Raw genomic sequence first — 18,543 nt, 5'->3', positions numbered from 1 at the left:
TTTAAAATGATGTGTGGCATGAAGAGGATATAGGTCATGAAATGGCGTACCAATATAATAACGAAAGCGGGATCGTTCCCTCTGGAATTTTTGGAAACATTTTAGACTCAGCAGCAATCAACGCGCGGATTTTATACGGAAACACGTCTAACAAAAATAAAAACGGTAGATTTATAGTAGTTTAAGTAGATTTATTCCAAATGGCTAATGTTTCCAACAGTAAGGTAGGATAATCAATGATTAAATTGAAAAAAAAACATATATAAATATATATATATACATATACATATCTCATAAGCCGAAAAGCTTGGGTAAGAAAATAAATTTAGTAATTTCAAAGAAAACACCGTTACCCCACGCTTTTGCTTATGATAATAAAAAAGTGAATTCTATAAAATTTATCTTTTCCCTTTTAGATTACTAAAATGTATTGTTCGAAAAATTTAATCCTCTACGTCCTGACGTCCACCGTAATTAATGCAGAATTAACGTTCTTAGATCGTCGCATCCTACTCTCTTCCTTTATCAATGGTATTAACTGATCCACTGCGTCGTTGTGTCCACTACATTTATTTTATAATTTTGGTAGATAATTTATCTTCATTTGAGGAATGTACCAAATAATTTTAAACATTCTGAGATTATGATTAATAAACATAAATCCCCAAAAAAGTGAAAAAAAAGATTTAACCACTTTATATGAGCATGACCGACTTTTCTCATTTCCAAAAGTAATTGTAGAAAATTTAGTCTTCTATCTTTTATAATTCGTGAGTAATAAACAAAAAACCAAAATTTTTTGCTTCATGTGGCACAAACCCAAAACGTTTTGGTTAGAGAAACGGATTGGCGTCCAGTTTACGCTTTACTGGGGGTGTCCTATCTGAACAATTTGGCCCATGTTCAATATCAACCTGCGATTGTGGTTGTAAGCTGAATCAAAGAGTAGCCAAAGTTCAATTTTTTTTGCCTACCAATACGTGGATTGGTGGAAGATTTTGCCGATGAATGCAGCAAAAGTTCCGTTTCTTTGACTGGTTTATCCCTTTGGAAATGCAAGACAAAATTCATGTGGCATTGAAATAGCTTACAATATGTATAAAATGTTTATGTTCCCTGTTAGTATGCTGTGTGTTGGTAAAATTTCTTCTTTATAAATATGATTGCAATAAGAAAACGCCAATAAAAACCTTTTTTTATTGCATATAATGGTGCCGTTTGTACAAATGACAGCAAAAAGAGCGACAGCATGAAAGAGCATTCAACAAACGTGTGAAGCGGAATATCTATGCGAAGTCAACTATTCTACCGTTAGCTCTGAGCTTGTTAATAAGTCGATCGAGATGACTTTTGAACCGCAAGTATATAGTCGTGGCGACTATATGGTAAAAAGTTTTCAGGAAATATATTGTGTTAAAGTGATTTAAAAATATATGATGTTGATGTGTTTTCAAAATTTTTCCATTTCTGCTTTATAACCCTACAGCGCGTGTGGACATATCATTTTAATTTTGTAACGTTGGATTCTAAATTAATTAAGAAATGCTTGCGTTAAGTTTCAGTTTCTCATCTGCATTTTTGCGAATGTACAAACACAAAGCGGGGGTTTTTTGCAATAGGTTTACGTCGTTTGTTGTTATTGAAAATTTATTAAATTATTGGAAAAATTGATACGACGAAACATTGACGATCGGACAACCGTGAATAAAATAAAAATTAATGTGTTGCTCTTCACGAGCTAATAGACTTTTGGAAGTTTCTTGTGACTTTGTATAAACAACGTAAAGTGATAAAACTAGTACGATTCAATCACCCATTATTGGTTATTAAAATCGCACAGTCTATGGAATTTTGAAATTGGTAATATGCAAATAAGGTCCGGTTAAGATAAAATAAAGTAAAGTTATTTCTTCCATATACCTTAACACTTTGTAGTTTATCCGTCATACTTTAAGAAGTCATTAAATACCTACATAATATATATATAATAACATATCTAACTGACTTTACAAGCTATGCGTGTAATTCAAGCTATAAATAATTAAATTATAAATAACTTTACCTAATGTCGGTAAGTTTGTCATTTACGTTAAAGCCCGAAAAATGATGATACAGAAAACTCAATAACTTTGGAAAAAAATGGGAGCCGCAATAGCAAGCAAGTATTGTTAATACCTACGAGATTAGCACAATTTTATCTTAGCAAATGTCCTCAAAAGGTTTGGAAAGTACGATGGGTTCTTACTCGTTATTTAACATTTATTGATTATCTTTTTTATATTAACGTATACTGCAAGGCTTTGTAAATTTTAAAAAATATGACTAGAGCACCGTAACCACTAAAATACCTTTGCTCTCTTTTTTCTGTGCAAAAATGATTGGTAAAGTATACATTACTGCCTTAGTGAATTGAAGTTAGCATTGAAAGTCCATCCCTCAAACATATTGGTTAACTGCGGCAGCATTTAATTACGAATTTTCCTTCAATCATGATGATTCATCTCTTTCTTACGTATATTCTGAATTTCGAAATGCCTATAAACGCGCATGGGTGGTGTGCAAGTTCCGAGTCAATTTTATTAAATGCTCATAGAGACGAAAATTACTTGAAACCAAAAATCAAGATTCAATGACTATAGTTTTCTTTTTATTTTATTGTTTCTACTTCCTTTTTATTTTAACTTACATATTTCTACTACTCGCAAGTGCCGTATACAACTAAATTTTGAACTACTTTCTTCTTATTTGTAAAAGTAACAAAAATTTACAACTTACACAGCGGTGTGCACACCGGGAGACAAACCCGAAGGATCCACTTTAACTACCAAAGAACGCGTACAATAGTTGAGATCCAAAAAAGCGCCGCATTGTACGTACGGTTGAGATGGCACCAAGTTTAACCGAACATTAAAGTTTAATTTATCTTTCGGCGCTGCGGGGAAAACAAACAAACAATAACAGAAAAAACCAAACACAAGGAGCATGAGTGAACTTTAAAATATTTAAAATAATAGTTTTTAAATGTACACACATTATAAGATGTTCTAAATAAGGACATGAAAACCGACGATAAAACGTAAGAAAGAATAAAACAATTGCAAAGTAAGCGCATTAAACTATTTTACCTGGAGGCGCGGGATATTTTTCCACTTCTAATAAAAACAGCTTAATGTATATACCAAATGAACACCAGGCAAATAGCACATAAATATGTATTCAAAGTGGCCACGAAAGTTTTAGTGGGCCTTCAGTGCTTTTAAAACTCAATTTCCTGATAATTTCTTAGTTCTATGTCAAAACGATTAATTGACGTTACTAAGCAAAAAGGATATCTTACCGAATATTAATTTTTTAAAATATGCTCTTTTCTATCTTCGCATTCTTCCTTATATCGAAGAAAATCCAATATTAAGGACGCTATATTTTTGGGCTCTTAAAATTGTTTAACTTTCTTCCCTACTGGAAAACATTAATAGTAAAAAAATGTTCATGTTTGGACAATGCACAGGATTTAGCAAGCGTTTACTTTTGTCGAGAAAATATATAATATCAATGAGACTCCCTGTAAATTAAATATCAAAATATTTCCCTAATTTTGGCTGCTAAATGATAATTGTTGATTTTTCATTAAGTAATTGGCGCAAATCAGAACAATATAATAAAAACACATTTATGAAACAATGCAAGCCTAAATGTTTATAAAACGTGGTTGAATTCAAAATGAACTAACGTGCACCTGGTAACGCAAACAATACCGACGCCATAAAGAACATTGCCTAGTAATTTCAAGCTTGCCAATTGAGAATTACAGCGCCATGATGAAACTATCCGCTTTGCCTAAATTATTGGAAAAACTTGTTATAAAGAGATTAGTCAACCATATTAACCGTTTGATTACCAGACGGTTTGGAAAAAACACTGTCGAAGAATCCCAGACAGCGCGATCGCGCTGTTTAGATTTTATATCGAGAAAACCCAGCACATTTCAAGCATTGTCGACAACTGACGGTGCCTTACGTATTGTCGAAGTCGAGCGCAATACAATTGCAATAGTATATTACAAAATAAAAATTTCTATTTTGGTGTTGTGTTTTCTATAATTTTTGTGGAACAAACTTGAAATATTTATTAACAGACAATTTAAATGCATTTAAATACATAAACTTAAACAAGCGCTATGGTGCCGCTTGGTATTTCTCGACATAAAACCTAAACAGCGCGATCGCGCTGCTTGGGATTCTTCGACAGTTTTTTATCAAAACTGCCTGGTATTTCTCGACATAAAATCTAAACAGCGCGATTGCGCTGTCTGGGATTCTTCGACAGTTTTTTTTTCAAAACTGTCTGGTATTTTTCGACATGAAATCTGATCGCGCTGCTTGGTACTCAAACGGTTAAGTGAGTTGTCCCATCATGCTAGCATGACTTCGTGAATGGCAAATTCACTGCTACTAATCTCTTAGAATTTGCTTGCCACGTCTTTGACTCATTCAGTAGTGACATGCACACAGATGCTACTTATACTGGCCTTAGGAGATAAAGTTAGTCATGAGTAACTAATTGGTTTTAGTACCGGGCCTGTAATTTGGTTTCGGTCTTATCTTGTCGATCGTGCTCAAACAGTTTTAATTAGATCGCAGCTGTCTAAGCATGTAATGATGAAATTTCGAATGTTTCCTTCTGTTGAGTCAGCTTTATTTTTATTGTCTCATTGGTGTAGAAATAGAATGGAGCGTCCATATTTAACACTGGCAGGCTTTTAAGTTAGATTTCATTTATTTTGAGATTGGATTACGCTCCCTTTTAAATCTCCTCTGCAGATTGCGACCAATAATTAGAATCCAACTTTTAATTCTACTTGGGCCTACTGAGAAAGTTAGCGTTATGTGGGCGGATACTAATTATATGGTTCAAAAAGTTTTACTCATTAAGAATATACAGATATATTGTGAGGTCACCACTGCTACTCTACATGTTACAATCGTGATGACGGCGATTAGTATATTGTCATTTTCGTTGAAATCAATTAATGAAACTTAAAGCAGAAATTAGTTAAGCTCTCTCATGTCCGCGTATTAGGAATTCACGCAATGCGGAACATAACTTCTAGGCTTGTATTGTGTAGGATGTAAAACATAAATATAGAAGACATAAGAATACAGATGATGGATGTCGCAGAATACCACGCACATTTGCGTTAACTCTCTGTAATGAATTCTATAAAAAAGTGTGTGACCGAATACAATTTTACATTGAGTTTACTTTGCAAAAGGCGTATGATATTGAATAAGTGTAGACTTTACTATTTTTATTACAAAATACAATCGTACTTTGGGTGTATCACACATTAAATTCTTCTATAAGCACGCCGGCTCACACGCTTTCTTTCGGTTTGTTAAAACTTGTTTGCATTACCGTATTCGAGTGATTCAGATCAAACTTTAAGATACAAGACTTTTTTTACATTTGTTATTCCACATTAAAGAATTTATAAAATATGTAGTTTTTTTACCTATTTGGTGGAAATATTTATTAGACTCAATTTATTTTTATGCGACTCAACGAAATCAAAGACTCCAAGCGCCTGCTTCCTGTTACTTTCTTTCTATTTTCGGGCTTAATGCTGCTTGGAAGTACACATATAAAACTATATAGATATTCTTGGTTAATGTTAAATGTGCTAGCTTATATTTTTGTGCCCTACATATGAATTATAGTGATCTCTGGAAGGAAGTGGAGGGAATGAGATAGGGAGTGCCATAGATAGAGAGAGACATTACATTTGTAACGTCTAAAGAGGGTTAACAAAGTAAGATCTTAACTCAACCATTCATGAAAGTCTTAGCAATATTTAAACAGTAAGGCTACTTTCTCAAAACTATGCTTTTCTGATTGATCACTTTCAATCATCAACCAATTGACGCTATATTTCAACGATAAATTTGTATCGCCCTTTAAAAGCTTTTTTAACCTCCAATCGGCTGGAAAGCTGCAATTTGTAGAAATACGATAAAAGAAGTATTGTTGCATGTTTCTAATACTATTTTTCAAATACTTCAGCAAAAGGCAAACATGTGTAAAGAATGCTTTTTCAATAAATTTCAGAATATTAAATCTTACTTTCGTGCTCGAAAAGTAGCATTGACCTGAAATCATTACAAATCAGCTGCCAAATACAGAGAATTTATAATACACACTTTGTAATATATAATTAAATATCATTAAATACAAAAATCTCAATAGTGGCACAAATTTAATACACATAAATGTAGGTAAAAGAAATTAAGTTATAAGCCGCAAGCACGCATGTTATTAATTAAGTTAATGTAGCAGATATATTGTAAGCAACGATCTAAAATGAAAATTTTAATTGTATGTAGCATCAATGAAAGATCGACATGAGAGAAAGAGACACTAACGTCCGTCACTACCAACTTCCGTTAGAAGATCGTGGATCTTCTTCAAATGATCTATATAGCAATGAATCATTAAATAGTCAGGCTTATCCCAACCCTAACGATTATGATATTAAATGTTTGAAAGGGAAGTAGTGGAAAAAGAATTTGGCGCCTTTTTACGTTTTGAAAAGTTCTACTTACCAGTTTCGGTGTGATTAAAAAACACGGGCTCTATATTCACAGAATATTCGAAAGGTTTTTTCAAGAACCTTTGGCGTATGTAAATGCCTTTAGTATTGCTGATGCCGCAACGTACAGAAAATCTTAAAGTTAAGTTTACAAATAAACTAAGAAGTATTTCCAAAAAGTAGTTCTTTAGATTTCTTACCGAACCATATTATCCAAATGCTTACCAAACTGTGCTAAATGTTCAAAGGTCTTTTCGACATTCAGCAGACCACTTCCCTGAGCGAATACATCTACATAATTGAGTTTTGTTGCTGTTGCACAAATGGCACGTTTTATACTGAACGGGGAGTAAGAAATTTGACGTTGTTTCAAGCCAGAAATTATCAAAGCTAAAAGAAAAACAGAATGCCAGTTATGTACACCTTAGACTGAATCATTTGCTGAACGACTGTTTTGCTTTTTTATCATTAAAAAATTATTTTTTATACGTTCCATTACATGTTTGTGAAAGAGCGCTTTAAAAAATTTTTTAATTTACTCTGAGAAATGTAAAATGACATCAATATAAAAGCTCTACTCAATTTTACGGGAGTGGTCATGACTTCAATAGATGGCCAGATAATATTACTAAATCAATTTTTTTAAATTAAAGTAGTGCCATGATTTTTCAGAAAAATTTATACTTCTATAAAATAGTTATTCTTGTAATGCAAGAAAGTTGAAGCCACTTCAGAGCTACCGTCGTTCTGTCGACACCTTATTCTACCAAGACGAATTAATTTGACCCATTGTCGCAAAAGCGAAGCTAGAAAGCTGATAAGTGGCACAAATATAAAGTGATATCATCAGGCAATAACACTTGGCTAAAAAAAATATCTGCGACCTGCCCACATACACGCCCGTCATAGATAGAACCGTTATAGATAGAACAACCTCGAAAGCACCGACAATTTTTTTTTTATTCTCGCTTTTAACTTTCAACTTTGTAAAGATATTTCGGATATTTACCAGAATCACCTGCAAAGTAATGAAAATTTTATCATTGATTGTGGGCGTATTAGTAAACAATAGTATTTTTGTACTGAAAATGCCGACAATGACACTTTTTAGAAATATTTTTATGGGAGAAAAAATATATAAAATATAAAAAAACTGACAGTTTTTTTGCGCTCTTTTCGGGTACTGCGAGATCAGCTGGCCATCTTTTCCCATTTTTTTTACTTTGAACTGTTAAGCGATCAAGGAATATATATGTGCCAAATTTCTGCTCCCTGTTGTCACGTTTACGACTGTGGAGAGATTCCACAAGCATTGTTGCAAATTGACCCATTTTGGTGGAAATAGGAATAGGACGATATGTCGTCGAGAAAGAAAAAAACTGACTATAGGTATTTAAAACTCTTTTCATATAAACAAAAGTCCAAAAAATGTGAAAGTCGTTGAAGACAGGTCAAATTAACCCCATCGGTTATTCTTGTGTTAAATTAAAACTATTCTAATTACGTTTAATGCAAAAAGCTTGAAATTCTCAAAACTAAATTTATTACGATAAACATGCACAATGCATAAAAACTGAGAAACTTTAAATTAAAGCTATTCTAAGTGCTATGTTCTACGTAAAAAATTCAAATACCTACCTACAGCTCCGGCAACATGAGGAGCTGCCATACTGGTACCGTTCATAAGTTGGGATTTGGTCATAGTAAATTGAGGTACAGATGTTATGGCCCCCCCGGGAGCACATACCGTTACACCTTGGCCTCCATCGATGCAAGGATCACGTGAAGTCCAAGTATACACGTTCGCGGGCAACTTCTCACGCATGGTATATTCAGCTTCCATCATTTGAGGTGAAACGTAGGCACCTACACCAATACAACTGGGTATAGGTATATCCGGTGGTGTCCCGATAGTTGATAAGGCTGGTCCATGGTTACCAGCCGAAGCCACCCAAACAACTCCATATTTATTAACCACTTCGCTCATAAGTTCACCAATCCGACTAAAATTAATGAAGACAAGCATTAAATAATGATTTCCTTAATTTATGCGCAGAAACAATATAGTTAACGACTTTGAAATTTCCTTTTTATTAACGTGCAAAAGTTTTAGGGGAGTGTTCCATAAACCAAAAAAAAAAAATTAACAAGTCAAAAGAATAAAAAATTACCTCATGTATTGGTTTTGTTTCTTACGGCGTTTTTTACCTTCGCATTCATCGCTAGAGCTGAAGATTTTTCGGTTTACAGTAACAAAAGTCCAAAAGGAAATTTCAAACATTTGATAAACTATTAAAAAATATTTTTGTATTACTAACCCCACATTCGACCAATGAGAATGTTCACCATAACTCATATTAATAACATCGATCTTCCGACCATCTCGACATAATTCCATAACCTTCATTATCGCTCGCACTAAACCTGTACCAGTTTCCATCGAACCTAAACGGCCATCTCCTATAGTTAAAGAAACAATTTTTGCATTTGGAGCTATACCATTCAAATCTTTGGAAGCTTGATTGCCGCTGGCAATGGAGGCGACGTGAGTACCATGAGAAGCTGAAAAAGGAAACGAAAAATTGGGACAAAAAAGCCAACTCGGTAAAGAAATTAATTTTGAATTAGATTAAATTCTTCATCGTCCAGCATTTGCTCATTGCACCTGCTTTTTCTTATTTAGTTCTCGTAATGCAAAAAAGCATACCTATTTTGTTGTAAACACTGTAACTTATAATATAAAATATGTATATCGAGTCATATAAAAAATGGGCATTATATGTAAGAAATGATAACCCTGATGTCCGCGCGAGAAATGACAACAACTTAAGGGAATGTTTATTATTACATAAGAACACTAAAGAACGTCTTTGCTAATTATAAATAAACTCCTATCACAAGTTTGATTTTTACAGAGAAATATCGGTTTCAATCGATCGGTCGATGCGTTTTTTGGTTGTTTACTTTTTCTCTTTCTTCTTCCTGTGAACTTCTTCACGTTGATAGATTTCGAGTTTCTTTAGCGAAAATGAAGGGGTTTTCTGACTGTGTGACGGTTTAACAGAAAATTCCGATGGTTAACAGAAAGTTCCAATAATTCCAGTATAATGGAGCGCAAAAGCGCTTCTTGTGTGTAAATTAATGAAAGTAACAATAACAACCGGATTTAATCTCTAAGTAAAATTTTCAGATCGTAACCATTGTTTTGGTAGGCATATTTAAGTTGATTTCGCGTGGGTCGGGAATAATTTCAATGAAGCTCAGCACTAGTACTAATACTTTAATAAAATTTTAATAGAGATTAGCAGACTAAAGAATTTTAAAGAATTAGCCAAAATTTTTTTTAAAAATTCGAACTTACTACACATTCCAACGATTTCCAAAACATTGCCCTCATCATGTACATTCATCGATATAGAAAGAAAATCATTGACATTCTCGATTTCATGAGTTTTGGAGTATTCACCAATATGCAAAGCGTGTTCTAAATCACCCTAGGAGGAAAATTTATTCATGCAAATATTTATCATATATTCTGATTTACCACTTTCCAAACCTTTTCAGTTATATCAATCACCGCCCTCCAGCCGTTACTGGTCGAATACAAAATACAATCAAACGTGGTTTTGATATCATTATAAATTTTCTCGTAATTGTTTAGCAGTTCTAGAGTACCCTCTAAGTCTTCTTTCTCCAACTTTTTATCCCAAGGCAAGGACTTTGCGGATTCTAGAGAAACAAAAATATGTTTTAAAGCCCATATCCCCATGAATCATATTATTAATCCATTTCCCATTTGCTAGAACGATTCCTTATTCACACAGTGAATGTAAAACCCATTTCACTTTTGTTAAAAAGGCGTAATTACCATTATTTAGCATATCAAATTCATTGATTTTTCGCGACATCTCGGCTATGGCTGTTTTATTTGGCTTATCCCATTTTCTGGTTTTTTCGGCATTCAATTGATTTTCACGCACTTTTGTAGGGGATAAATCGAAAAATGTTTTCAGTCCTATGTGGTATTCCCCATTGGCAGTGTTGTTGTTCAATATCATTTGCGACGATAACTAGGAAAAATAAACAAGTCGAAAACACATAACAAATGTCATGCAATATGCAATCTGATGGAAAAGAGGTACTCAGAAAAAGATAGGAGTTCGATTCCTTTAATATTGCAAGACGCTTCCTTCAACTTAGCTTATATATTATTTACCTTCAGGTGACGTCCTGATAGCCCGGTTATAAACCCACTATCGTTAGCCGTAACTTTCCTGCTGACATCAACGTCACCGCAACCGGTACAATCAAAACGTTCAATGACTTTAACGCTTTTACCGTCGCATAGAGTCTGGTATTGGAAATTAAAAACACTTACATATTCAACAACGAAAAGAAATATATTATTATGAGTAAACTAACCTCTAAACCGGCGGCGCGAGGATCAACGCCTGAATCAAAGATAGCAATGGTCACATCGCGACCGTCATAGTCCGGATACTTTTGGAGAAAACTTAAAACGCCCGTCTCTGCTTTGGGCACCAGAGCATTAATGGGGAAAACATTGTAAGGAACCTCAGTCATTGTGTCTTTAAAAATCATTCCTGTGTACCAATCGGCTGCTGAAAGCTCTAACAATTATTTGATTATTCACGGTTGTTCGAAATAACTGAACTAGAAGGTATATTTTAAATTAATCTTAAAATCAGGGTAAATCAAGTCTCCACGAATATTAATGCGGCCAACTGTTCATGACAAGCAAAATCAAAACTTGACATTAGCTATCGCGCATGTATGCAAAAGCTGCTAACTGCAAAAACCTATCGCTGATATAATAATAGAAAAACAGCTGCTTTGTGTATTGATAGTGACAAAAAAAAACTCGCTTTTAATACTGATACTGTTTATTCTGTAAGAATTGTTGTTTTGTAAAGAAAAACGGGCAATTGCTATAAGAAAAAATGTGGTTCGAAATTTTACCGTCGGCTGCCATCATTACTGTGGCTTTGGCTATTCCCATATATGCAACATACGGTCTACATAAATTAGTTTTAGGCAATGTAAGTATCCCAAAACACAGTGTTATTCTTTTGCCATTGGCCGCCACTCTTCTAAATCTTATGTAATTTTATATGATAATGAAAAATTTTTAGTTTTTTATATTTCATCGTTTGCCATGTATGTTTAAGCGCATATATTTCAAGTAATTTAAGTATCTTCGTTGCTCCTTGCAGCCCTATCGCCGTAACATGGATGAGCGTTTCGATCGTGTTATGTATTTACGTGACCGTAGACTAACATACAATCCATACATACTGAACGTAAGTAAATTAATAAGAAAAAGATTCATTATTTTTAATATCTCTGTCAATTAGCTTTTCTTGTCGTCTAGAATGAAAATTAGTTGGGATTTTAGGCAAAACAATGTAGTTGCGATAATGCTACAAGATTGATGAAAAAAACTATGAAACTAAATGAGAAAAAATCTATCAAAAAACGACATAGTTCTGATGGTTTCTACCTTAGTAAAGAATGAAAATAAAACTTTCTTACATTACGGATCATTTAGGAAAAACAACTACTTATAAGTAAAAGTCAAGCAATTATTAATATATTTGTCAATAACTTTTATACTCACCATTATCTGAAATGTACCACCAATATGTTCCAAAGTCGAGCTCTAGTAAATTCAGGATAATTTTTTGGTAAACAACCATTTTCCAAAACCTTCAGAAAAAATATCGAATTCAGACTAACCGTTGCTTATATTTTTAGAAAACAGAGTTATGTCGAACATTATAAATTTTGTAATCGGGCAATCAGTTAATTTTCAATTGAATGAAATTTCACAGAGTTATTTAATGTTATTTAACCCTTAGTTAGGCTGTTTTCAAATTTTGAATAAAATTTCTTTTTGCATTCACTCTATTTTTATTTTCAATTTCATCAATGTTTCAGGGCCTGGAAAAAATTCCGGACAAAAAAGATGAAGACGAGGAAGAAAATTAATAAATTTTTGCCGCCTTAAGTTATGAATAAATAAAGAATATTTAACAATAAAACAGAAGCGCTACAGCTAAATTTTTGTAAAAATTGTTCTTAGACATTCCTCATCTGCGCGAAAACGACTTCAATTTAATATTAAAGGCTAAATGGAATAGGTGACTGGAGCTCTCTTCTTCATCCTTCTACAAAGAGATAAACCAGATGAGAAGACGAGGTGATCGTAATATCTAAAAAAATTGAAAGTTGAAAGTACTTCAATGTTGACAAATATTAAAGGTGTTTGTTTTGCATCTGATATAGAATTCGTAGAATTCGATTCCTGTACAGAATCGACGTAATCCTACATATTTGTACACAGATATATAGCTACGTATATACAAAGAACATACGTAAACAATGCAAAGTTCTTGCTTTACGGATAAAAACAGTCATGTCAGCAGTGAACAAAAAACAGTGTATTACTATAAAAACAGAAGATATAAGAAACTTATAGAAAGAAAACTGGAACAAGATGGTGAACAATTCGACTTACTAAACAAATATTCAGAAACAATCAATTCAATTATATAAGAAACACATTTAGTGAATTTAATATTCTTTTGCTGAGAAAACAATTTTTTTACATTAGCCTTAGTTATTGTTGTTTTGAAACTTAAAAACTCGTAAGCTTGGCAACCGATACAGAAAACAACACGACAACACCATTTAGTTTTCTAATCATAATGAATTGTTAAGGTTACAAGTTAGTTTAAATATGGCACAGGCAAATTGTGCGTGATAGACATCATTCAGGTTTCTGCCAATAACTCTAAATGGGTTAAACAGCTCATAACTATATTAACATTGACCCAGTTTAATAAAATGCCAAGAAAAGCTTATCTTATCAAGTAATACGGACGAATCGATAGTATCATTAATTAACTTAATTAAGAAGGAGACAACAAGAATAAATCTACGTTTCTCAAGTGGCAAAGAGACAAGTCGCCATCCAAAAACCTAAGGGCAACCAACAACAATTGCTTTTGAAATGATCCAATTTTTTACATCTACAATCCACATGACACCTACAGGGCGGAGACCACACAAACGAGGTATATTTAACAATTGGTCTAACGAAGAACATGTGAAGGTTTTTTGTAATGTAAGCAACTTTCAGCTCTTTGGGCTACCTCCTAATGAAACGCGCAGATTTAGCTTTGCTTAAATAGACCATAATGCGCAAATTAATAGGTTATCTTTGATCGAATAGCACCCAATAAATCGATGAACGAATCAACGTGTGTTAGTCAGTGAAATATTCATTATTGGGTGACTTCCCTCTTAACAAGAAACCTTTTTGTATTTTTTAGGCCCAATTTCATAAAATTTAACGAGCACCATATAACCAAACTACATGTTGGCAATAGGACAAGCGAGCGAGACTTCAACTATAAAAGAGCAGCACATCGCACAGACTCTTTCATTTTGGTGTTATAGCTGCCTGAAGGTAAGTGGGTACGGACAATGCGACAAGTCTTTTTTTTTGACTCTACGGATAGGGGATGTACTGGCTAGCTGTTAGTCGTCATCTCTGAAAGACTTTTAGGGCAAATGACTCTACGGATAGGGGATGCACTGGCTAGCTGTTAGTCGTCATCTTTGAAAGACTTTTAGGACAAATGACTCTACGGATAGGGGATGTACTGGCTAGGTGTTGGTCGTCATCTCTGAAAGACTTTTAGGACAAATGACTCTACGGATAGGGGATGTACTGGCTAGCTGTTAGTCGTCATCCCCGAAGAACGGAGGAACATTTTGTCTTTGTATTAATCGACGAGTAGCGGAACGGGAGACACACCGTCGGCAGCTATGACACTGGCAACGTATCCGGTTCTGTTCTTTTAGCGTCCCGCGATATTAAGAGCGAAACGAAAAGGAAGAGAAAGTTCTAAGCAAAACGGTAATAGCGCGACAAGTTGGGTCACCTCGCTGGTTCCTTTTCCTCGCCAACCTCTACACAACGCTGCACTCCTGTGAATACAAAATAAAGACATTGAACATCAGTACCGAAGTGGAGTGGCTAAGTTATACCCCGCCCAAGAAAACCCGTTACAGAGTTTTTAATAAAAGCCGATAGCCTTAGGCGCTGGTGCTTTTAAGAGTTTAGTCTTAGAATTTATTTCTCTGGCGAAATTAATAATAATAATGATAATAATACATTATCTGCATTGCGGTTGTTCTTTCTGTTAGTTAGCATTTTTTGGATACACTACTATGGCTTGTCTGAAGTTATCATTTGTTTCCTGCTCTTCTTCGTCTTGTTTATTTTCATTTTCTTGATTTTGCAAAAGTCTGGATTCTTCGTCGATTTGTTCTAACAGAGTTTCTTCGAGCATCTCCTATCTGACTGCTGTGTGCGATCTATCGCGGGATAATTCACGCAATAATCTCTAATGACAAAGTTTCTTCTTCGCACTTATTTTTCGTGCAATTTTTCTTCACGTTTGAAACAGCATTCAACGTTCGATGACTCGTTTCTGTTATTCTGTATGCGTCACAGATGTTGAATATATTCTCCCAAATCTGTCGAGTTATAGGAATATATATATTATTGTCAAATTTTTGACGTTTGCTAAAAAAGTACATATTTTCAAAAAGAGTTACCACGAAAATCTTTTGTAGAGTTTCATTTATAAGCCAAAACATGGCGTTAATCGTATATCGCGATGGAGACAAAAGTTCACATATATGTATTTTAAAAATAACAGCTTTTTCTCTGAGATGAAATAAATTGCGAAGTGCATAAAATTTTTTCAGTTTTAGTATAACAAAAAGAGATTTATGAATTTTATAATGATTAAGAGAAAAATTGAATTCCAGATTTGTAAAACAACCAATAAAGTAGTAGCCACAGCTGCTGCAAAAGTTATAAAAGATTCTAAACTAAGACCAATCAAAATAACATTAGGTGCAAATAAACAGCCAGGTGAGGAAAATTATATCCAGAAGCTATAATTTGTTTTTCTTTTCTTACACTCCTTCTGCTGAACATTAAGGATGTGTACAAGATCCATGAAACGTTCTTGTTGGCAACATTTTATACGGTCTCCCTTCTCAGAAAATGACATGGATATCTGTCGTAGCATAATACTCACATCAAAGGATTTAATTAACTTAAGACGAAGATGCTTTTTAAAGCGAGATATTTTGATGTAAAATCTTTGGCTTTGTGTAGTTTTTTTTTTGTTTGGTTACAGTGCACTAACAATAATTGTTAAGTTTCGCTTAAGGCTTAAAGCTTCTACGTAAGTGAATATAATTCTGGAAAAGTTCATGCATAATAAATACATTACAAATTTATTGGTGTTCGTATCATTACATCGTGGTTTGATTTACAACCAATTTCTTTAAGGGTAGGATTATTTACAATATACTTACTTGGTTTGACAACATTCTTAAGTGACTCTTTCTGTTCTCAAATTTTCTTTCCCGACTAACTAATTCTGTTTAAATATCCTATTTATATTAGCAAGTTACCACAATTGATGTGTTTTCCGCTAATCTCTTTGGTCGGCCGGCAGCTGCATGACGCGCCATGAATTTGCATTTGGTTTTTCTTTGGTTCGGAAATTTATGTTCTGAAAATATCTGGGAATTACTTGGAATGAAACTTGATTGGGGTTTCCGTAACAATTCGATAGAACCAAGCAACAAGTATTAAATATAGGTGGGATTCAGGTCTATGTACTTGTTCGTAACAGCTGTGTGTTGCGTTTTGGTTTCTGGATGCTTTTGAAACCTTTAAGAAGCTAAAGAGCATATTGATAAAAATTTCCAGCCACGTCACTTTGTCACGCAGCCTTGCTCGTTGCGGTAGAACAGTTGCTCTTTTTCTTCTCTCTCCACCGTACCGCATGACGATGAAAAGAAAAAAAAAATGAAATATAAATAAACCTAATATGTATTTTTACTTTAATTAAACGTCATTCGTAAGTCGGTCTGTGATTCGCCCTGTTCGACGTTCGTTGGTCCTGTCTCAGTCCCTTTGTCCTGTCCGCCTACCCCCCTACCTTCACTCATGCGCTCACCCTCTTCATACTCCTCCTCAGCGGCATCCACTGACTACTTATTTAAGCGTCATTCTTTACATTCTAGTATTGTTATTATTATTATTATTATAATTTTAGACTAATGAAATAAATTCTTAGACTAAAAAAAGACATCGAGCACTAGCAACACAGGCTATCGGCTTTAATTTAAATAAATGGATATTAAATAATGAGCCTAGTAGTATTAAAAAAATAATATATTGAATTGATATTCTGTTCTGAAGCTGATTGTAGAATGTCCAAAGGGTTAGTCGTTCCAAATGCAATACTTCTAGCCAAGCAAAAGTTAAGGCAGTCGCAGAGAATGTGCTTTATGGTGAGGGTGTATCCACAACTGGAGATTGGGGAGGAAGACTTCTTCAAGATCCATTGGTGAGTTGCAATTTTATGACCAAGGCGAATTATCGAAAATGTTTGGATCTTGGTTTCCTCAACATTTGTTGGATATAAAGGTGGAGTTAATTGAGGGTTAATAGAAGAGCAGTGTTGATGATGGTACTGTAAATTTTCTTCTGCAATTTTCTCTTTAACTTTTCTTCCAATATAACTTTGAAGATCCAACTTTTTCATGACATCATCCACAACAAGAGGAGCAGAAGCAGCATCCTTTCCTGCTCGATCAGCCTGCTCATTTCCCAATAAACCGATGTGACTTGGTACCCATAACATTTTCCGTCGGGTGTAGTAATTATATTCCTTAATTTGTTGATGGTGCTCCATCTCGGAGTCGAAGGGTTCCGAATAGCTTGTAATACAGACAAACTGTCGGTAACAATGACGGTTTTGAGTTTGCTCTTATGGGCAAGATTGGCAGCGTGAAGGATAGCTTTGGCTTCGGTTGTGAACGTTGATGCACTTTCGTGAAATATGTGATTGAGAAGAACCCGTCCTGTAGCATCTACCACCGCACAAGCAGGAGGCAGACCAGGAGATTTTGAGCCGTCTGTGTACAAAAGATTCCAACCAGTATTGTCCAATACTTGGGTTTTCTCAGCTATTAGATTCCTGAAGACGTAATTTGGAGTATCTTCTTTCTTGTGCATAGACAGCGAGATGTCAAAAGAACAGTATTTCAAAATCCATGGAGGTTTAACACCAAAAGAGCGGATAATTTTTAAGGGAATTTTCAATTCCTTTGCGACGTACAAATAATGGTCAATTGCAGATGGTGACTTTGGAATTTTCTTCGCAATAATAATCTTTCTCACGTCATCACCGAGAATAGATTTGTTTGATTTAAGGAGCTTGGGGACTATTTTAGCTTTTAACTTATAAGGTCTATTTTGTAAAGTTGGGAGACCAGTTTCAATTATGATATTATTTATGGGCGTCGTCCGAAAAGCATAACAACTTGCTCTGACGGCTTGGTGATAGACCCGTTTAAGGATGTTGATACTAGATTTGCAGCTATTGCCATAAATTATCAAAGCATAATCAATCTTGCTTAACACAAGCATTTTGGTAAGATAAGCAATAGTGTTAATATGCGCATGGCTTCTCCAAGCAACGTACTGTATGAAATTTACCCTAGTTAAAAGGGAGTTTTTTAACCGAAAACAGTGTGCTTTCCAACGATAATTGTTGGAAAACGTGAGCCCGAGAACATGGAGCGTCTGCACATTTAGTACTGGTAAGTTGTTAATTAGCATCAGTAGATTTCCTGCATCGCACATTTGTCGAAAACAATTTTTTTTGATTTTTGTATAGAAATTTTAGCTCCTGACGAGTTTGCCCATGTGGAGATCTCACATGCAATAGATTCGAGGATGTTGTTTGCTTTCGTGTTGTCTTTTTCTTTTGTAAAAATGTATACATAGTCCGCGTAGAGACAATGTTCCACTCTTGGTACACGGCAAAGAATTT

The 18,543-nt window shown here is 34.4% G+C and overlaps 2 protein-coding genes across 5 annotated transcripts in view; one reads left to right on the top strand and one right to left on the bottom strand.

The window, feature by feature from the left end:
• Nucleotides 1-12,379, bottom strand: part of LOC119641124 (tripeptidyl-peptidase 2) — a 49,912-nt gene extending 37,533 nt beyond the window's left edge. Inside the window, exons 1-11 of the mRNA XM_038039580.1 lie at nucleotides 12,225-12,379; nucleotides 11,009-11,217; nucleotides 10,803-10,937; nucleotides 10,455-10,656; nucleotides 10,143-10,315; nucleotides 9,948-10,080; nucleotides 8,905-9,148; nucleotides 8,225-8,589; nucleotides 6,787-6,976; nucleotides 6,600-6,721; nucleotides 2,776-2,932 (exon numbers count right to left, since the gene is read on the bottom strand). Coding sequence (XP_037895508.1) covers nucleotides 2,776-2,932; nucleotides 6,600-6,721; nucleotides 6,787-6,976; nucleotides 8,225-8,589; nucleotides 8,905-9,148; nucleotides 9,948-10,080; nucleotides 10,143-10,315; nucleotides 10,455-10,656; nucleotides 10,803-10,937; nucleotides 11,009-11,217; nucleotides 12,225-12,303 — 2,009 coding nt within the window. The 5' untranslated portion in view covers nucleotides 12,304-12,379. The remainder of the gene's footprint in view (nucleotides 1-2,775; nucleotides 2,933-6,599; nucleotides 6,722-6,786; nucleotides 6,977-8,224; nucleotides 8,590-8,904; nucleotides 9,149-9,947; nucleotides 10,081-10,142; nucleotides 10,316-10,454; nucleotides 10,657-10,802; nucleotides 10,938-11,008; nucleotides 11,218-12,224) is intronic.
• On the top strand, nucleotides 11,473-13,683 carry LOC119641126. Of its 4 annotated transcripts, XR_005247793.1 has the most exons (4): nucleotides 11,473-11,646; nucleotides 11,821-11,907; nucleotides 12,545-12,806; nucleotides 13,221-13,683. XR_005247793.1 is itself a non-coding variant. In XM_038039585.1 (3 exons), exons 1-3 carry the CDS (start codon nucleotides 11,548-11,550, stop codon nucleotides 12,593-12,595), a joined length of 237 nt encoding a protein of 78 aa, XP_037895513.1. In that variant the 5' UTR covers nucleotides 11,473-11,547; the 3' UTR covers nucleotides 12,596-13,171. The 4 variants fall into 4 exon arrangements, 3 of the variants coding, with proteins under 3 accessions (XP_037895513.1, XP_037895514.1, XP_037895512.1); XM_038039585.1 differs by lacking the exon at nucleotides 13,221-13,683 and having other exon boundaries at nucleotides 12,545-13,171; XM_038039586.1 differs by lacking the exons at nucleotides 12,545-12,806; nucleotides 13,221-13,683 and adding an exon at nucleotides 11,979-12,316.
• The last annotated feature ends 4,860 nt before the right edge of the window (nucleotides 13,684-18,543 follow it).

Source organism: Glossina fuscipes, unplaced genomic scaffold, assembly GCF_014805625.2.
Source record: "Glossina fuscipes isolate IAEA_lab_2018 unplaced genomic scaffold, Yale_Gfus_2 143, whole genome shotgun sequence".
NCBI lineage: Eukaryota > Metazoa > Arthropoda > Insecta > Diptera > Glossinidae > Glossina > Glossina fuscipes.
Note: the sequence above shows the minus strand (reverse complement) of the source record. Positions and strands in the feature narration are given on the sequence as shown.